Consider the following 20,904-nt stretch of genomic DNA (forward strand, 5'->3'; position numbering starts at 1 on the left):
TTTGAACTCTCTCACAACGGACACGGAAGAGAAGACAATGATGAATAAAGTCATAGTTTTTGCTATTTTTGGACCAAAATGTATTTTTGATGCTTCAAAAAATTCTGACTACTTTGATGATGTTTTTCTTACCTTTCTGGACATGGACAGTATACCGTACACATAGTTTCAATGGAGGGACTGAGAGCTCTTGGACTAAATCTAAAATATCTTAAACTGTGTTCCAAAGATGAACGGAGGTCTCACGGGTTTGGAACGACATAAGGGTGAGTTATTAATAACATAATTTTGGTTTTTCGATGAACTAACCCTTTAAGACATGCATTAAGTCATAATCGTTGTCTCATAATTTCAACGTTTGTTTTTTTACTTTTGTATTATTTGCATGCTTTCAAATGTTTATACATAATTATTACATTTCTGTCAAAATAAATCAGCTTTTGTGTCAAAATTGTCAGTTTCAAATATGTAATACTATAAAAATAATTTAGATTTTGCTATATTTTTGACTTTCCCATATCATAACTTTGACTTTTAATATCATAATTATGATTTGCCTGTACAAAATGAAGGTAAGTTAATGCTCAATATTAAATTATTTGTTATTGAACCATGATTAATACTGTTCTGAATGCATGTAACTCAATGTACTTCCACCACAGAACATGACCAGATAACCATGTATTTCTGTTGTTCCATGTCCGCAAGTCATTGCACTCAGTAACTTTTGTTAGAATTAATATTTTATTCAACAGTGACGCAGTAGTGAATAGTAACTTGTATTTTATAAATGTTTTACCTTATCATTCTGTGATAGTGTAAAAACCCTCTCCAAATGCTGGAGCTGGCCAAGTTTTATAGGAAATTACTAAAAAACACAGCTTAAATGTTCCCAAATACATAATCATAATGCAATAATATTTTTGATACTTTATATCAAAGAGTTCTTAAAAAAAACAACACAGACCCATTTTATTATATATTTATTTTTTTACGTTGTCATTGTTTTCAAACACACATTTTAATTTCTAACTTGGAACAATAAACACAGGTCATCATAACTGTCTTTTTTTTTGCAATATATATATATATATATATATATATATATATATATATTTGTATATTTAAATATATATATATATTTCCCAAGATGTTCATCAATATAATAGACATTGACAGATTTACTCTACAATTGATGTCTGGTTGCCAAAAGGTTTCCTGTTACAATGTACTTCGTTCTGTTAAATATGTAGTCCACTACTATGACACAAATAAATAAAAACAATTAAAATAAAGTAACAACAACAAAATAAAACTGTGAAGACCACATTACCCATGATCATCCAGCCTAGTCCCTCCAAAGACGCCAGAGGAACAGGGGTAATGCTAATCTTCAACCTTTCCTCCCCAAACCAACCTCCATAAATCAAATAAATAAACAAATGAAACACAAAGTGTTATTAATACAGCAACTTGGCTCTTGATTCGAGGTGTTTCTAGACCTCCATGAAGCTCTATGGGATATTCCACTTTTTATACTCTTTTATTCAGTCCTAAAAACCTTCAAAGAATCAAACATGTGTAAAATGCCTTACGTTTTCATTCAAAACATCTCTGAACTAATAGCAAGCAATTGACGTAGATATCCCAGTCTGTACAAGCTTTCTGAAAAAACTCTTGACACGCTAACCTTTAGCAAGGCAGGGTTCATTTTCCAGTATTACTTAAATTATAGAAAAAAACACCCTCTCCTGACTAAGCACAATGATGCTGTGCCACGGAGCACCACTGTGAAGCCTTAACTAATTTCTGCTTAAACAACTGAGGACTAAATAAACTGTATGACATGAGTAATGGAGTAACCACTGTGGCTTTGTTCTTTGTCTTCATTGGTTCTCACCCAATAAAGAAGACGCAGCATCTTTAACAGGCTGGCGTGACAAAACTACTCCCACTGTCCCTCTCAACCCACACAGTTTTGAACAAAACATACATTAGTGCCAAGAGAAAAGAAAATGTATTCATACACTAACACAGAGAAAAACAGAAAAGCACATACATTGTTTGTAGCCCCCTATTAGAATCCTTTTAATTTGTGAAGCGTTTTAAACACTTTGATTCACTTGTCATGTTTGAGTCCTACCCCAATGCATGTTGTTTATCAGTTATAGACCTCCTTAAAATGTTGACAACCCCCTGGAGCCTAATATAATATATAGTATATGTATTTTAATAGGATCGTATTCTAATTCCAGATTGTTTATGGCTTAAATGTAAAATCTAAACAAAAGAACCCCCTTTCCCCAGATGAAGCCCAAACTACAACAATACAATACAGATTTAGTTTTTCTTTTTTCTTCTTTAAATAGCTACAAAGAAATAGTTTCATGTTTTATATTCAGCAATACAGACACAGACCTTAAGGAGAAGTTGTGCTATCATTGTTATTGATATTATGTCTGGGGTACGTTCGTTGGATTGTGGTTCCTAAATATTCAAGTAAAATAAACTTAGACCTGAAAAATGCAGAGAGATGGGCTAATTCGTTTCCTTATGCTGGATGAGAACTTTTAAAAACCAGAGATTTGGGGAAATGTTGTCCCTTAACCTGTTTTTGATGGCAATTGGCAGTTTAAGCAAGATATTATATGGTCTTTGGTAATTTTTTGTTAAAATAGCTCAAAGTGAGTGGGACAAAGGAGTGAATGAGCATGCAGGGATATAAAGAAAAATGAAATGAACTAAGGCTATCTCCTTTTAAAGAAGAAAAATGAAATGAAAATGAGTAAATGAATGAAATGAAAAATAGTTTGCTTGTCAGAAACCATAAATACAAAAGATTACAGTTCATTCTGCTCCAAACACCAGGCTTTTCCATACGGATGATTAATATGGAATGTAAAAACACACCAGTGGAATAATACCTCTAGCTCCGCCCCTTATCAGCCCCGCCTCCTGTCACAATCAATCAGCTAATCTACACCCTCCCCCTGTTTATGCAAGCAGGTTGCCACGGGAACAGCCTTTCTTTACCTGCAGAGGTCTAAGCAGCCTAAAAAATTACGATGAAGCCGAAATACTCACACAGACTGCAACTAGTGGCTAGAAACCGAATCATGTGTGAAAGAAGAAATGCTAGTGACTTTGAAACATGAATGGGAAGGGTGGTGGTTTTCACGTGCAGATGCACACTTCACGCCTGGCTCGCTTCTTGTTGGCAGATTGGGCGGATGAGACTGAAAAGTGATGCTAATGGAGGCATATATATATATATATGCACGAAAGGAAACCAGGAAGAGCACGGCGAAAAAAAAAAACAAGAAAAAAAAACTCCCCTCAGGTGCTTGGCAGTGTGTAAACTACAGCTGAACTTTACAAACAGGCACACAGAGAGGTGGATAATAGTGAGGGACACAAAGGTGCTCGCTGTGCACATGGCAGCAGAGCCAATTCCTGAAACTAAGTAGTCCCTTTCCTGCCTGCTTCACACACAAAAATATAATACAATCTATATCTAAAATCAAAAGAAAGACTAAATTAAAGGCAGTATCTAGATTTAAGAGAGAACCGCAGCTGTGGAAACTAGGCCTACCTCATGTAGAAGTATTAATATCAACCTGTGTGCTTTCAGACGAATGAATCAGTTTGGCAGTAGTTCTGCTGTGAGGGAGCAACACAGCGCGTGGTTTGCTCTCATTCCCCCCTGCAGTCTAACCAGTTAAAAGGCGCCTTCGAAAACAAGCTTTCTGTGCATGATACTATTTCCAATTTTTGTTCAGTCTCTGGCCTTGAATCTCTCTGTGCTAAAAAAAAATTTTAACAGGAGAATGAATCGGGGAATATTGATCCTGAGCCATTCGAAAATCACGAACACTCTGAAATCTTTCCATGTACTGCGCAATCGACCCCTGTGCGATTATTAGCTTCGACATCCCTGTCAAAACCTAGTTTGACTGCGTTACAGTTACTCAAGGTAGTTTAAGACCTGTTTTGGAATCCTTTAAGATAAATACGCTTACTTTGTTTGATAGACAGCATAATTCCACACCGCTATTAAGGAATGTTTAAGAGATAAGACACTGAAGACATTAAATTAAGATAAACATCTACAGTCATTGGTCTTTTGTGGCAGTTCACTAAGAAAGTAAGTACTATTGGTGAGAAAAAGAAAGAAAGAAGAGAAAGAAGGAGAAAGGGGGTTGAGCGGGCAATGTGTAGGTCTGAGATAGAGTGCATGTGACAAAGAACAAACTGGGGATATTGATTCAGTACCTCAGTTAAGGGAGTCAATCGCTTGCAAAAATACACCAAATACTCAGTGAGCAAGAAAGAGTGAAACAGAGCGTGCAAGATACAAACACCCAGATTAAGAGGCAGTCGTTTAAACCTGAAGCAAAATAAGTTTTACAAAACTTAACAAAAAATATACAAATGCACACTCACACACTCACAAACTACAAAAACCATTATATCAGAATAAAACTCTACAAAGAACATTTGGAATATATACTGTATAATTGCATTCTAAGGGCTGTGATTTCTTTCTTTTTTTTTAATCGGTTGTCACAAGTAATCAGGAGTTTGTAGTATGAACAGTATTTCAGAAAAGCCGGAGATATTTACAGAGGAGACATGGCCACACACTCACGGACAGGACGAACGAGTGACAGGGGCCCAGGTGCGAGGTAGTGAAGGCGGGGCAAGGGGGCTCAGGAAGGGGCAAATAAATTGATTGTTGTGAGAAGTCGTTTTTCTCATCTTTTTTGGGAGGGATTTTTCTGTGGCTTAGGATTGGGCGTTCATGAGCTCAGAGTGGGGTAGGAACATCGCACTTTAGGTGCTGAAGTACACTGTGAAGAGAAGCAGATCAGATTTATCGTCAACACCTGAGAAACAGTATGTAATAAGAAATATAATTCTATAAACGAGTCACTAAGTATTTTGACCTTAAGCCACCTTTTCACTATCACTGACAAAATACAGACCAGAAGTCATTCGTTTCTAATGGAGAGTAGTGGAGTGGAGTTTGATCTTATGCTGAATTTTCGGATGTGATTTATTTATTCATTTTATAATAGCGAATAAGACGTTCCATGTGACTATGTATGAGAGTGTCAGAGATAGTGGAAAGGCGGTTTTGTTTTAAAGGGATATTCTATATTCAAAACACAATTTTCGCTCAGAATATTTTACCTGTTTGTGAAATTAAACACAAATACCAAGTTGACTGTAAAGAGTGCTTAAAGGACAAGTTCGCTGATTTTGAGCCAGCTTTCTATTTTCACAATGTCAGTGGTATATGCAAATAAACAATGCATACTCTTTCTTCATGCTACCTGCACTCAGATCTTAACTGGTCAGCCAATAACCGCGGGATGGCGCAAAATGCTAAATCTTTTGACAGCCCACAGCCCTCTTTCTCTGTTTTCGCTACTCAGGTAGCACTGTTTTTTTTTTTTAATGCCTTTCTACTTAAGGTGGCCATATGTGCCATTTAACAGGACACATCCTGGCCAGATTTTAGATTGCCTAAAACACCCAAAGTAGTTTGATCAGTAACATGCAGGTATTGTACATAATCAACCAATCGTGGCGTGAGAACAACCAAGGCGGTACACACGTATTTGTTTGTTTGTTCCATTTAAAGTTGCACACCGATCATTGTATGACACCAAAGTACAACAAGAGCAATTTAAAAACAATAAAGAGCTGTCTGCTCTGCTCTCTATAGCTCTTGTGAAATAATGGCATACAACGATCGATCAACGAACGATCAAACAGCCAAAACCTGGATATTTTAGGCCATATAGAAATCCTGGCAAGGGTGAGTCCTGTATAAATGGCCTGTATGGTCACCCTGTTTCCACTGCATAGACAGATGAGTTTTATCTTGCCATTGGCATGTACCCCTTTAAAAATTAATTCTATGGAATTACTATGGAATATTGTCATAACTTACCAATGATTATAATGAGGACAATCACGCATATCACCCCCAGGATAATCATCATCTAAAGAAAAGGGGTAAAAAGAAGGAGAATAGGTTGAAAAGCAGTAAAGAGTAGACTATAAAGACACAACATTCAAACATTTGATTACTTTTTGTTTTGAGGTACTGAAATAACACCGCGTTCTTTTACTGAAAGCTAAATATGTTAGAATGATAAATGACTTTCGTTTCAAAGAGGTATACTGATTTGAGGTTTACTGTTAGCTATTTGCTTGATTTAGATGTGTTGTTCTGAAAATCCATTGCCTTTTTCAGCCTTACTCAAGGCACTTTATGTGTTGTTTACCTTGGCATTCTTCCACCAGTATTTATTCTTGAGCTTGGCAGCGCTGGTCTCGAATTGTGAGGCTCCAGCCTGCAGGGCATCAGCCCGATCATCCAGCTCGGACAGCTTCTGGTCCCTCTCCAGAACCTTGTCTACGTTCACACGCATAATGTCCACCACCTGGGAAACGATGAAGGTGACTCTTAGTAAACTGTGTCATCCCTTATATATATATAAATATATATATATATAAATGTGTTCTGAAAATGCACTTGTAGATTAAAGAAGAAAGAGATGGGGTTCACTCACCTCATCCACCTGAGCCTGTGTCTGCTGTAAGCGACGGTTGCTGGTGAGGTTAGGGGGACCCTGGCTACCTCCTTCTGGGGCGGGGGCACCTGCTGGGCCTGGGGCAGACCTGCACACCAGCAGGGGTGTATTATTAGTACAATGATTTAGAGGATCTACTTATAAGGAATATGAAGAACATTTATTAGTATTATCCTAAATTACTAAAAGTAGTGGTTTTGCTTGCATTTCTTATAAGAACAGTATTTGTTTTCCAATTTTAATTGCAATTAAAATTAATTTCTAAATTAGTCACAAATATCTACTTGATTTGTCATAATCATCATACCAGCAGGGTTACATACAATCACATGTTGCTAGTGCCATCTCTGTTGCATGAAAATAAACTGTTTAGTTAAAAGTACTGCAGCTCCTCACTAGTTTTTTCTTCTGTAAAGACTGGTGTGAAACAAAATTCAGCGTGTTTTAATGTAACTGACAGAACTCATAAGTAGCTAAACTGGGATTTCTGAAAAAGTCTCCTTGCTAATGCCAATCTCAGCCACCAGAGGAAGACAAAAATCTGTATAAAGGTCACCTCTGAAGGATCCCTGGATATAATCCCTGTTTAGTCCCCTAAGACTTTTTCTTACTGGGATCTTTTTTTCCATGTATGAAAGGAGTAAATGAGCTGGGAGTAAAGCTCACAATATTTTTTCTCATTCTCAATTGCTTCCGCTTCTTCGCATTTACAATAACAACCTATATTAAGACATTACGTCTTAGCTCCACTCACCTTCACTGGCATGAAAAAGATGTTATAGCACTTCACTTTTACTGATGTGTATCAGTTTAATGGTTCTTACAATCAAAACACAGTAACATTCTTGCAACTCAAGGTTTTTATTTTAATGTCTAAAATACATTTAAACTATTCATAATTCTTGGCCTACAATTTGACTATAATAAACTAAGCTATAAACAGAAAAAATAGTTTGTTGTAAATTGAGATGTATTTGTATTCAGTGTTAAGTAAGTGAAGTGTAAATATTTCTATCAATCATGGAAGCATAAGAAGCAGACACAGGCTTAAAGAGGAAATAGTCTGTTAGCACGATTCAATGCTAAATTACTTTTTGCTGATGCAACAAAATTCGCATTTAAAGCATAATGTGTATAATTTCATCAAAATGAATTTGATCAAATGACAAACCAAACATGTCCAGTGCTCTTACGACCTGGTTATGCAAGGTTATTTTTCTTTATGTTCGTTGACAAATTCCAAATAAACAAATGAAAAAGCATTGTACATTTACTGTATTTTACATTAATATGTTGTTTCTGGACTGTTCTTTACACAGGATTGGTAAAGGCAGGGTCATATGAATGATAGGGACAACATCCCCACCCCCACACAAGGCCTTCATGTGTCAGGAGTCCCTGTCATTGTTGCGTCACAATCAACTTACATTTTGTCAAAGAGCTGGACCAAATGTTCCTAAGTGTTACTAATCTATCTATTTTTATGCATTGAAAGCAAAAGGTAGAACCATGTAACAAAAGTAGCATATACATGGTCATACCAAAAAATATCACATTCCACACCAAGTGATCCCTTAATAACAGTAGAGGGGAGGTAATACCAAAGTCATTTTTAAGGGCATTCTATAGTAAATGGTAATGCGAGCATATTACTGAATTATTATTAAGCGCCATTTAGAGACTGGATTATTTAAACCAGTTAGACCAGCGTGTCTAGAAAATCCTAGAATACAAGGCCATCTTTCCTACAGAGGAACACCTGCGCCCTTTGTGCCAGCCATTTGGCTTCAGTCTAACCAAATATCAATGAATATCAAGGCCCGCTTCCATAGAAACATGTTAAATGGGTTTGAGAATAATATAATTCGAAAACGTAACAAACTGCATCGTTCCGAGCATATGACCCTCCGTTCACCTACCCCCGTGGAATATCACGCCTCTATTTATGGTGTATTTTTTATAGCATATGGGGTATATTTATTCTTATTATCATTACTTGAATATCACTTGTTAAAACTGATATCAAGCCAGGTTTGAAATACAGTGGGCCTTGGGCTATTTGGGACACATCCTAGTGGGCTTTTGACATCAACGTCGAAATAATCATCAAGACGGAGATTTTGGGTGGACAGATATATTAACTGCAATACGTGATGTCCATTCATTTATTATTTTCATTCTAAAAGCGCGCGACCGAACCAAACCAGTCCAGTCCGGTGTCAAGGCGTAATTCTATCGCTGTCGCTCGTTCCAAACAGCAGAATAACGCGAAAACCCTCTACATCATAAATATTTTAGTTTCTTGACAGCAGTTTACTGTTTAGATGCAAATTTAGTACGGCGGCATCTGAAATGGAAAGAACATCGGCCATTAGGAGCCAATTTATAGACTAGGCTATATAATATAGCAAGTGCGCTCGTCAGAATTCAGTTGATCTCGTGAGATACGCAATAGATATGGAATTATGCGTAACGTTGTATACAATAAAATATAAACCTACCATAATATGGAAACATGATTATTTTGTGCATACATATTAATATTTATATACAACGTTCTATTAACAAGTGACAGCATAATAATAATAACAGAGCAAATAAAACCTCATTCAAAACCAGATTACAAACCTTAATTGAAATGAAATCGTACTCACATTGTGAACCGGGGCTTCTGTGCGTCTAGAAGACGTGTGTGGATGGACGCGCTGCTTCAGGCGTTTCTCCCCGTCTCCGGGATAAATAATGCACTCTCCAGGTTATTCCAGTAAAGCGGTATTATTTTATTTTATTTTTTTGTTTTGTTTCTTTGAGGGTTTGTATTTATGTTTTTGCAGCGGTGTGCCGCGCCTCGCTGTTATTTTCTTTATAATAAGGGCGCTCTACCACTACTCTCTTCTGTCACTATGTACACATAGAAAGAAAATAGATGCTCGGATTAGGCTAACAAAGATGGCTCGTTGACGTCACTCGTCATCCGGGAAGCTGCAGGTGTCGGTGACCGTGAGGGACAGGAGATGGAGGATGGATTCTGTGCTTGCTGACAGTATGACGAGATAGTACAAGGGCACATTTAGGCTATCCGTTCGGAACACTTTCAGCAGTATATGTAAGAGGACGTGGGATGGGGTCTATGGGTTGTATTAGCGCAACACGGCTTGTGGTTAATTTATTCATGAGTAAGGATTGCTGAAAAAACAAAATGGCGGTCTATGAAGGGATGAGTGTATGGGGTTAGAATTGTTGCTTTATTCCAAATAAATAGATTATGATCCACAAATAAATGTAACAAGATTCACAAAAATATATCAAATTCACAAATAAATGTAAAGAGTTTCACAAAAAAACATAAAACTCACAAATAAATAAAATCAGATTTGCAAATAAAAATATATATATTTACAAATGTGTTTAATGTCACAAACACAACTCTACCTGGTATTTATTTGTGAACCGCTGTCTGTGCATTTGTAAATCACTGCACGCATTTGTGGATCGGTTCCTGTGCATTTGTGGATTTGAAACACTTCTAGCGTCGACATGCAGATAAATCCACAAATAAGTGGACTCCACCCACCGTTTACTCAAGCCAATCAAATAACGGCCACATTGAGCTGACCAATCGTAGCACGTTATCGCTTCAACCAATCACGTTTTGGCTTAAATCCAGGGGGGGGGGGCGTCTTGCCTGATCGGCCATGTTATGCGTACTTGTCTGTAACGTTACTTGTGGACTTGTGAAATGTCATCAGTCGCTGCCCAAGTACTGTTTCCCTTTTCAAAGTTCACATCTAGCCAAGTCCAGTTCAAATCCCCTCCATGCACCCCTTTTACCGAGGATGCATGGAGAGGTGACTTGTGCGGACTTGATACGGGCCATAACCCAGAATTCAGCTCGAACCAGGTTAGCATCAATGGCGGAGGAGAAAACTCACAACTGTAAGTTATACATTTCGAAATACTATTGTTGTTTTATCACAAAATGTAACGTAGTTCTAAGAGTTTTGATGCCAGAATGTTGTTTAAACTTCAAAGCTACCGTCGAATTTTAAGGAACTATTTGAAAATTTGCTCAGACGATTTCGTTACGAGTTGAAAAGTAGCCTAACCCTCGGCAAGTCCTCCAAAAAAGTAGCTAGGCCCTGTAACATTTTGTAAAATATGGGGCTGCCTGTGTTGATTCTGTAGTGGATAAACATTTGATATATTTTGCTTTGGGTATATCTAATGGGCAATTGTTTTGCCTGAGGGAAAAGTTTCCTAACTAACGTTTGCCTAACGATACTTATATCAAATGCAAACCTTATTTTAGAGTGCTCTTGTCATTTTAACCAAATAGTTTGCTTGTCTTTATTTAAATTTTTTTTACAAATTCTTTTATAATTGTATTATTTTTCATCAACTTAAATTAAGCATTATTTTTTATCAAGGGACTGCTGAGGAAACTCGGGCCTTGATAGAGTGGCGGGCGGCCAACGAAAGGCTTTTCACCGGGAGGCGCAATTCCTCCAAAAGTTGATGGGAGTGAGTATTCATTTTGAGTGCTTGTATAATTCCCTGTATGTCTGAAGGTTTGGAGCTAGATTTGGACAGTCTTCATCCATAAAAATGAATACGTTATTGAAGTGGAATCATGTAAATCTTTATGGTTTTGTTTTGCCTATAGGCATTTTGTTCCACTTCTGGTTTGGCCATAACTGCCAAACAGGCAAAGAAAAAATTGAATAACCTAAAAGATAAATACAAGGTAATCTGCCTGTTTCTCTACTTTCTGTTACTGAAAGAGACTTACCAAGATGTGTGTAAAGACTTTCCGGTCATATTTGAAACCTAACATAGATGCATTGGCCCTTACATTTTATTTTGTAAAATGTAGTTTACTCCGTTTACATTGTTTACTCTGAGACTGTAAAAAGAATAGTTCACCCCAAAATGAACATTCTGCCATTCACCTACAATTTTAAGTTGTTTCACACCTGTATACACTATTTATTTATTCTTTTTTTTTTTTTTTTTTGCTTTACACAAAGGAAGAATATTTGTAACCTAAGAGTTCTGGGGCACCACTGACATGTGTAATTTTTTGGTGCCTCAAACTGTTAGGTTACAAAAATTCTTAAGAATATCTTTCTCTGTGTAGAGCAAAAATAAAAAATGTCTAAAAGTGTGGAACAACGTGAGGTGAGAACATGACAGCATTTTGCTTTATTTCAGGAGCTTAGGGACCCACCCACAGGAAAAGGAGTAGAGGCCGGTAGTGTGACTGCTGCCACCTGGCAGTGGTACACTGCAATGGATGCTGCACTCCAAGGGCAGCACTCAGTTACTATGCCCGTAGTTGTGAAGTGACATTCAGCCAAGTATGGTGACCCATACTCAGAATTTGTGCTCTGCATTTAACCCATCCGAAATGCACACACACAGAGCAGTGAACACACACACACACACTGTGAGCACACACCCGGAGCAGTGGGCAGCCATTTAATTTAGTTGTTGCATCAAACCCACTGCCACTACAGGTGGCTCAGTCAGCACACCAGGTTCTACCCCTTCTGTGGAAGCCAGGAGTAGCCAGCAGTCAAGAAAGAGGCGACGGGACAGCCAGGCTCTTCTTGAGTTTCTAAAAGAACAGGCAGAGAGGGAAGAGGAGAAGGAGAGAGAAGCATTGGCGAGAGAAGAGGAGAGAGAGAGGGCAGCAACAGCCAGAGCAGAGACATATCTGTCTCTGTTTGAAAAACTTAATAAATTCTAAATTAATGTTGTATTTAATGATAAATGATTTTATATAGATTATTTGAATAAAAAAAAATAAAAAATGAATGTTTCAATTTCAACCCTGGCAAATCATTGTTATAGCAACAGTGTATTCTTTATATTTACAACAAAAACACAAATAATATAAAATAATGTAATATCCAATGTCTATAGTGGTATACAATTATTTACAATCATGCAGTTGAATCTCAAGAAGAACATACCAAAATTAAGAAAACGTATAAATGTATCTATACCCATCTACTTGCACATTTATTCATACCTATCTTTCTAATTAATGTCATAGCTATTTCAACTGTTTATGTTGCTCTTTTAATGAACATGACAACATCTGGAAAGGTTTACTGTCTAGATGTAGTACTGTTCAGTTAGACACCCAGGCAGTTCCACGGGAGAAGAAAGCTGCGCAGCCAGACGTCCTCGGAGATGGTTCCCTGATAGGTCCCTCTCACCCACTGCTGCATTCTCACCATCCTCGCGGTCTTTTTGTCCTTGGCTTTCCTCCTCCTCCTCCTCCTCCAAGAGATCACCTCCCATCACACAGATGTTGTGGAGGATACAACAGGCACCAATCACCTTTGGGGCGAACAGTGGCCTGATCTCCAGGGCCCGCAAGAAAATTGCACGCCAGTGAGTTTTTAACATCCCAATCATCGAGTATATATATCCCATCATCGAGTGCGCTCGATGATGTTCCGTGCTTGTGCATAATGCCTGTTGTATCGGGCTTCAACTTGGCCTGTTAATCAAAAATCGTGTAGAAAATGTGTAGTGTATTGCAAATTCATAACAGTAAAAATTTGGTTTATCGTGTGTGTGTGTCTGTCTGTCTGACATAAAAAAAGTGTTCTTACTTGCGACAGGCTGGCGGTATGGGATCATGATTGCAATAGGATGCTGCAAGCAAGGGTATCCCCCATCTCCCAAAAGATAGTATCCAGCTGGTGAATACAAAGCCTGCTGGTACATTGGTGATCTGCGCAGCACAAGGGCATCGTGTACAGAGCCTGGATTGCCAATATACACATCTATAAATATGCCTTTAGCATCACAGGTGCCCTGTAGAATGATGGAAGGGAAGATCTTTCTATTTATGTAGCATCTTTTTTGTGGCATTGCAGGAGGAACAATCCTGATGTGGCACCAGCAGCACAGCGGAATGCCTCATGGCCAGCAAGGTGAGCAAGCCACCCCCCACCTCTGCTTTTGGAAAATGAATAATTTTGTGGAGGATGGTCATCATCTCCTCCACAACATTGTGAACAGTCCTACAAACTGTTGAAAGTGGCATGCTGAAGTCATCTGATGTGACCCTGTAGGATGCTCCACAGGCAAGCCAATAAACCGTAACAAGTACTTCAATTTCACGGCTCCATCCATGGGCTTTTTGACGGGGCAGCATCTGTACCAGCATGTTGATGCTGTTCCTGGAGAGCCTGAAAGCTGGCTTTAAATCCTCTCCAGAAAAAAACTTGACCAGGATTGGTACCTGGTCATTGATCTGTGAATACCTGCGAGTGGGACTTTGTTCCTGTTAAAATATATAGATAATATATTAAGAATGTTTTTACTTTTGTTGTATTATGTATTTGTTATATGTATTGCTTTTAAAAAGTTGTTACTATATGTACTGTCGTTGCATTGTATTTATTATATTTTTGGATTTAATATAAGCTATATACTCAGTTGTTTTAAGGATTTTGTCTAAAATTTACTAAAATCTGCCATAATTAAATCTCCCTCTAACATTTGCTCTTTTCGTGAAGTATTTCTTTATACTCTATTTCGGTTTCATTCATTTATTGATAAGCTCTAGCACAACATTCATCCCAGAGTCTAAAAGTTGTAGCCTATATGATTATTATAGATATTAAATTGTCCTGTTTGTGTTAATGCAGTAATATGATGTGCACCTAGCTATATAAAGATGATAAACTATAAACTTATTTGAGCACCACAAAGACAAATAAAAGGTGTGTGAAGTGTAAGCTAGTTAATTTAAATGTTATCAACTGTCAAACCTATTGTACTTGTCAGTTTATTTGGTATACTGAAAAATCTAATGTAGTCTCATTACATCCCTGCAATAGTTTACATAACTTTTTGTGAGATAGTACTTTGTAGTCTGTAAATAGGGTGCCTATATGATACATTATAATACATTTTTATTATGACTTTTCATTTGGATATACCTAACTAAGTCCACATAAGTATATGGGCAGTTTATGAAGAAAGAATAATTAGAAAAACGTACAATGCTAGAGAGACATGCTAATATGGCACGTCTCTTCGCCATCCTCCGCTGCATCCTGGCTTTTCTTTGAAGGATTCGTCTCCTCCGTTCGGCAGCCTCCTCTTCAGCATCTTGATAAATAGCAATTGCAATGGCAATCCTAAGCTGTTCCATTTTGATTTACACTTATTTACAATTGATTTACACCTTTCAACCGTTTTTCCCGCTTTTTTATTTAAATTGTAGCTGAGTGGGTTTATTGCTAGATTGTTCTTAATGAAAAGAGGCAGTTGTTTCCACATATTTTATTTATTTTGAACGACGTAAATATAATCACAGTATTAATGTTACCTGAACCACATATTAATGTTTAATAGTTTTTAAAATAAAAAAGAGACAGTCGTTTAATATTATATTCAATTTCATTATAAATATAAAGTGAAAATAATCAGAGTAGGTACATATTAGTTTTTTAATACTAATATATTTAATATATTGAAAATAAAAAAGAAGTTAATTCAAGTAAAACATGCATGCTGAGTGATGCTATCAAGTACGCTTCCGTTCCATTTGTAGAATGACTGGACTCGCGTCCTCCCGTCCTCGAGAGTTCGTTCTTCTGAGTCCAACTTGGCATGTCCAAACTCGGAAGGACGGAAGTCCAGACTCTGCGAACTTGGTATTGAGAAATGCCCTGACTGTCTGTTGTTGGTCTCAAGTTCGGTGTCTATTCCCGCAGTTCCCCTGGCTGTAAGCCAAAACGTGATTGGTTGAAGCGATAACGTGCTACGATTGGTCAGCTCAATGTGGCCGTTATTTGATTGGCTTGAGTAAACGGTGGGTGGAGTCCACTTATTTGTGGATTTATCTGCATGTCGACGCTAGAAGTGTTTCAAATCCACAAATGCACAGGAACCGATCCACAAATGCGTGCAGTGATTTACAAATGCACAGACAGCGGTTCACAAATAAATACCAGGTAGAGTTGTGTTTGTGACATTAAACACATTTGTAAATATATATATTTTTATTTGCAAATCTGATTTTATTTATTTGTGAGTTTTAAAATTTTTTGTGAAACTCTTTATATTAATTTGTGAATTTGATATATTTTTGTGAATCTCGTTACATTTATTTGTGGATCATAATCTATTTATTTGGAATAATGCAACAATTCTAACCCCATATGAGTGTGCTTCCCAGGCGGTGTATGCTCACTTGCTAGTTGCCTTAATGGAAAACATGGAAACTTTTAGATTTCTGGATGAGTTTTTTTTAGTATTGTGATGCATCCTGATAGCAGAGGTGCCGCCAATACTATTTCACAATACTTTAAGCACTTGAATTAGTAGATATATGTAAATATTGCGTTTATCTCGGCCTGGAGGGCCAATGCGCTGCAGAGTTTAGCTCCAACCTTAATCAAACAAATCAAACTTACCTAACGTTACGTGTGATTTTCTAATGATCCTAAAGACATTGATTAGCATTCTCAGGTGTGTTTGATTACGGTTGGAGCTAAACTCTGCAGGATCTCGTAGGCCAGATTTAAAGATCCATGAGATATAGCCTAAAGACATCAAAAGGCAATGGTACTTAGGGAAAAAGTTATTGGCAGCGGTGGGATTTGAACCCACGCCTCCGAAGAGACTGGAGCCTTAATCCAGCGCCTTAGACCGCTCGGCCACGCTACCGTTGAACTGAAGCGTTTTACTAGGAATGAGAAAAAGATGGGATGTGTAGCTCGTATTTTTTTACGTTTACATTCGGGCCATTATGTCTATATTTAGGTTTATATATCATCTATAAAAAAACGGTATTATTGTATTATTTATTAATTTACTGAAGTTTTATTAATCACACATTTTATGTTACTGATCTGTCTTCATATGAGTTTTTGCAATACAGTATTTTTATTATTATTAAAATGAATAAAAGGTTCATTGTTAACAATTCGATATGAATATACGTCATTAATAATATTTTTGCGAGTAAGAGAGATTTACTCAGCTTCCGCCTGTGTGCAACTTCAATGACCCCGCCTCCTGACTCATATCAGCCGGACTTTTTTTTTATAAATAAACGTTTTAATTCCTTTTTATAAAATACTTTTGATAAAAACCAGAAACGGGATGTATGTATATATTAAATGTATGGTTAAACGAAACTAAAGGCGAATAAATTGAGAAAAGGCAATCGCTTTCAAAATCCACCAATGGAATCGCAGGAAGCACCAGCATGTTAATATGAGAGCTAAATGAAACCGAATTCAAAATAAAAACAACAAAAAAAAACTTTAAAAAGCTTCTCTTGTACAAGTCATTAAATGTATAACCGAACACGTGATTTGTACTTCAAATTATTTAAATAAGTTAGAATCACAACCGTCATTGAAAATACATGCGCGAGTTACAAAAGCTCTCCGAGACCGATTTGGTAGCTGTCAGTGAGGTATATCCTTACCTGTTACCTTAGAAATAAGGTTTCAGAACATGATGATTGGATTTTATGAATACGTGATTATTATCCGTGTTCGCTTAGGAAATGCAACGTCCTAACGAATCCTATCTGATACCTTTTAATACATGTAAAAAAAATATATTACAAGTATATTAGAAACTAAACTGGTGCTTGAGAGAATTACGCTATTCATTTACGTCAGTGATTAATAGTTTGGATGTTGGATAATCGTAGTTAAACTGAATGTAAATACTGTATTGAATTGTTTCGAGCGAAGCAGGCGTACAGAGGAGGTTAAGGCGATGGAGTGCTGATCTATTGTGCTCCGTACGCGTGGGTCCTCGTCGTTTTCTGCTACATGTAAATATTGACACGTAACATCTCGGTTACGTATGTAACCTTGGTTCCCTGAATAGGGAACGAGATGCTGCGGTGACGTCACCACGTATGGGAACACCTTCGGTGTGACGAATGTCTGAAGCCCTATACCATCCCGCCAACCCTATTGGCCAAAAAGCGTGTGGCACCGCCCAGCATATGCGTAAGCATATATATACCTGGTGCCGCGCGCCATTTACCTCAGATTTCATGACGAAGAAGAAGAAAGCTATCAAGGTATGGCACGGCCAGAACCGCAGCATCTCGTTCCCTATTCAGGGAACCAAGGTTACATACGTAACCGATATGTTCCCTTTCATAGGTCACTTCGATGCTGCGGTGACGTCACCACGTATGGGAACGCTATACCATCACGCCTGACGTACCTGATAGCTTGGATCCAAGGAAGCATCTGCTCAAGAGGAGAGAACCCGGGAGCCAGGAGCCATCCTCACATCCAGACTGTAAGACCTGATAAAAGTGCTCGGTGAGGACCAGCCTGCCGCAGCACAGATATCATCCATAGAAGATCCACTGAGAAAGGCTTGAGAAGAAGCCACTGCTCTCGTGGAATGACCTTTTACTCCTAAGGGCGAAGCGAGCCCGCGCGCCTCATAGGCCAAGGAAATAGCCTCCACCAGCCAATGGGACATGCGCTGTTTCGTAACTGCATGGCCTTTATTCTTATGTCCAAAACAGACAAACAGCTGGTCAGACTCAGACCATGGGGCAGTACGATCCACATAAGTCTTTAACGCTCTCACAGGGCAAAGACTTAGATCCCCAGACTCTGCCGCAGCAGGAGAAAAAGCCTCCAGGACCACCTGCTGAAAATGAAAAGGATTAGACGCGACCTTAGGAACATTATTAGGCCTAGGTCGCAACAACACTTTCACAGAGCCTGGTGCAAACTCCATGCACGAGGGTGAGACAGAGAGAGCCTGTAAATCCCCAACTCTCTTAAGGGAGGATAAAGCCATGAGAAGAAGTGTTTTCAGAGTCACGAGCTTATCCGATACAGTTTCCAAGGGCTCAGACGAATCGGAGGAAACGCATACAAACTGGTCCTGGGCCAGCTGTGAGCTAGCGCATCCAGACCCAGGGGTGATGGAGGGCATAGGGAGAACCATAGAGGGCAATGCGTAGTCGTGCTCGACGCGAATAAATCCACTTTCGCTTCCCCGAAAATCTGCCATAGGTGATTCACCGTTTGGGGGTGTAATCTCCATTCCCCCTGTTCCAGAGCCTGTCTGGATAGTAAATCCGCTCCGAAGTTCAGTCGTCCGGGGATGTGAACAGCCCGGATCAACAGAAATCTGTCGTGAGACCAAAAAAGAATACGTCTCGCCAGCCTGCACAGGGGGCGAGAACGCAATCCTCAATCCCGCGCGAGAGTCCAATTCTATCCAGAATGGGTCGTAATCCGCCGTCCTTTTTTACTGCTCGAGCAGTATGTTTGGTAGCACGAAGCGCCAAATCAGTTGCTCGCCGTAGTTCCTTAACCGCCTCAGGTGTAATGCCCTCCCCTTCGTCCAATCCTTTGAACAGCTCCGCTTGGTAGGCCTGAAGGACCGCCATAGAATGAAGCGAAGCAGCCGCTTGGCCAGCGGCCATATAGGATTTCCCCACTAAACTAGACGTGACTCGAAACACCTTCGAGGGGAGGAGGGGGCGAGACTTCCACGCCGCGGCCGAATTAGGCGCAAGATGTTCGGCGAGAGTCTCTTCCACCGGCGGTATCGCTGTATAGCCATGGCCCGCCATGTCCGAAATGGTGGTGAAATCCGCAGCCGCAGCATTCGTGATGCGCGCCGCAAACGGCTGTTTCCAGGACCTCGAAACCTCCTGGTGGAGATCCGGGAAAAAGGGTAAAGGCCTCCGGGGCTGCGCAGGTGTCCGACTAGTTAGGAAACGGTCGTCCAGCTTCAAAGAAGGTTGGGCCTCGGCCTTCTCAACCTCCCATTCCAGCCCCAATGTACCCACTGCACGGGAAACCACATCCAACAGCTCACTGTAGGAGGGGGAAACACGCCTCTCCTGTCCACTAGGAGGGAGAGGGCTCGTGTCGGCCGCGAAGTCCTCGGACCCCGAGGCCGCAGTGGAAAGAACGTCGTCATCATGGCGGTCACAACCGAAGGAGATGGCACTACATGCCTCCGGTGTGGGCCGTAAATCCTCACAGGAAAAGACGACAGGTTCAAAAGTTTTTCTGTGTATTAGGGTAGGGGAGAGCGAGCGATGTGGAGAATAATTTTCCACCGCTGAACTGTCCTCAAACTCCATGTCACACGTGTTACCCCAAGCTATCACCTCGTGCGGTGCCTCGGAAGTCGCAGAAGTGGTGTGGCGGGGGTTAGACACGGCGACATCGGAGAACACATCTACCCTAGAGCGAAGCACCCTGAGCCGCAGGCCGTCGCAATGGGGGCATGAAGAAAGGCCGCTAAGCGCCTCCTGTGCATGGTGTAAGCCTAGGCAAACTACGCACCTGTCATGAGTGTCCCCCTTAACGATGTACCTGGTACACGGGTCCTTGCACTTTTTGAAGCTCATCGCGTCCGCGGAGAGGAGTATACTGCTCGTAGATGATCCATGAGAACGCGAGACAATAGGGCACAGAAGATTCGCTTCGTACTGAAGGAATGAAATCTGAGGTAAATGGCGCGCGGCACTAGATATATATATGCTTACGCATGCTGGGCGGTGCCACACGCTATTTGGCCAATAGGATTGGCGGGATGGTATAGGGCTTCAGACATTCGTCACACCGAAGGTGTTCCCATACGTGGTGACGTCACCGCAGCATCGAAGTGACCTATGAAAGGGAACTTGAAGTGCTGTGGGTTAAAATGTCTTCCAGCTATCTGTTCCATTCAAGGTTTTTGTCCTACTACCACAAAATGTATAAAGGATGGACAATCTCTCAAAAATGCAAATGGTCTTCTGATAACCTTGTTGTGTTTGAAGGCATTTCTGAATTAATATGATATATTACAGAGTGCTCGCTGGCGCCGTGGCTTAGTTGGTTAAAGCGCCTGTCTAGTAAACAGGAGATCCTGGGTTCGAATCCCAGCGGTGCCTTTTGAAATTCGGAAATCGTGTCGTTTCTTGTACAAGTTTAAATGATAAGACAATAGAAAGAAAGCTCAATAAACCTTTTTTCTGTGTGTGCGTGTGAAAGGGATGACCAGCTGAAAGTTACAAGAATTTATATGTCTGAAGACAATTTTAAAGACAGCTGCAAAGTTGAAATCTGTGCTAAGTGATAAATCCAGGAGGAAAAAAGGTTTCCTTATTTAGGAACAATTTGAAAATATTAATGGCAGCGGTGGGATTCGAACCCACGCCTCCAGAGAGACTGGAGCCTAAATCCAGCGCCTTAGACCGCTCGGCCACGCTACCCCATGAACCTAGCTAGAAAACGTAATTTTTGTTCTGGTCATTGCTCCACGTAAT

General features: G+C 39.5%; 1 protein-coding gene and 4 non-coding genes across 5 annotated transcripts; 2 read left to right on the forward strand and 3 right to left on the reverse strand.

The window, feature by feature from the left end:
• Positions 1 to 1,103: 1,103 nt before the first annotated feature.
• Positions 1,104 to 9,781, reverse strand: LOC132132233 (vesicle-associated membrane protein 2-like). The gene is made up of 5 exons (XM_059544569.1): positions 9,260 to 9,781; positions 6,585 to 6,693; positions 6,297 to 6,455; positions 5,960 to 6,011; positions 1,104 to 4,850 (listed from the first exon to the last, which is right to left on the reverse strand). Coding segments are annotated over exons 1-5 (339 nt in total). The 5' UTR covers positions 9,262 to 9,781; the 3' UTR covers positions 1,104 to 4,833.
• A 6,441-nt stretch (positions 9,782 to 16,222) lies between these two features.
• On the reverse strand, positions 16,223 to 16,304 carry trnal-aag (transfer RNA leucine (anticodon AAG)). Its single transcript has one exon. It is a non-coding gene; the product is annotated as a tRNA-Leu (tRNA).
• A 746-nt stretch (positions 16,305 to 17,050) lies between these two features.
• Positions 17,051 to 17,183, forward strand: LOC132133003 (U8 small nucleolar RNA). Its single transcript, XR_009429123.1, has one exon. It is a non-coding gene; the product is annotated as a U8 small nucleolar RNA (small nucleolar RNA).
• A 3,272-nt stretch (positions 17,184 to 20,455) lies between these two features.
• trnat-agu (transfer RNA threonine (anticodon AGU)) lies at positions 20,456 to 20,529 on the forward strand. Its single transcript has one exon. It is a non-coding gene; the product is annotated as a tRNA-Thr (tRNA).
• A 239-nt stretch (positions 20,530 to 20,768) lies between these two features.
• Positions 20,769 to 20,850, reverse strand: trnal-uag (transfer RNA leucine (anticodon UAG)). The gene has a single exon. It is a non-coding gene; the product is annotated as a tRNA-Leu (tRNA).
• Between the last annotated feature and the right edge of the window lie 54 nt (positions 20,851 to 20,904).

Source organism: Carassius carassius, chromosome 49 (assembly GCF_963082965.1).
Source record: "Carassius carassius chromosome 49, fCarCar2.1, whole genome shotgun sequence".
Taxonomy (NCBI): domain Eukaryota; kingdom Metazoa; phylum Chordata; class Actinopteri; order Cypriniformes; family Cyprinidae; genus Carassius; species Carassius carassius.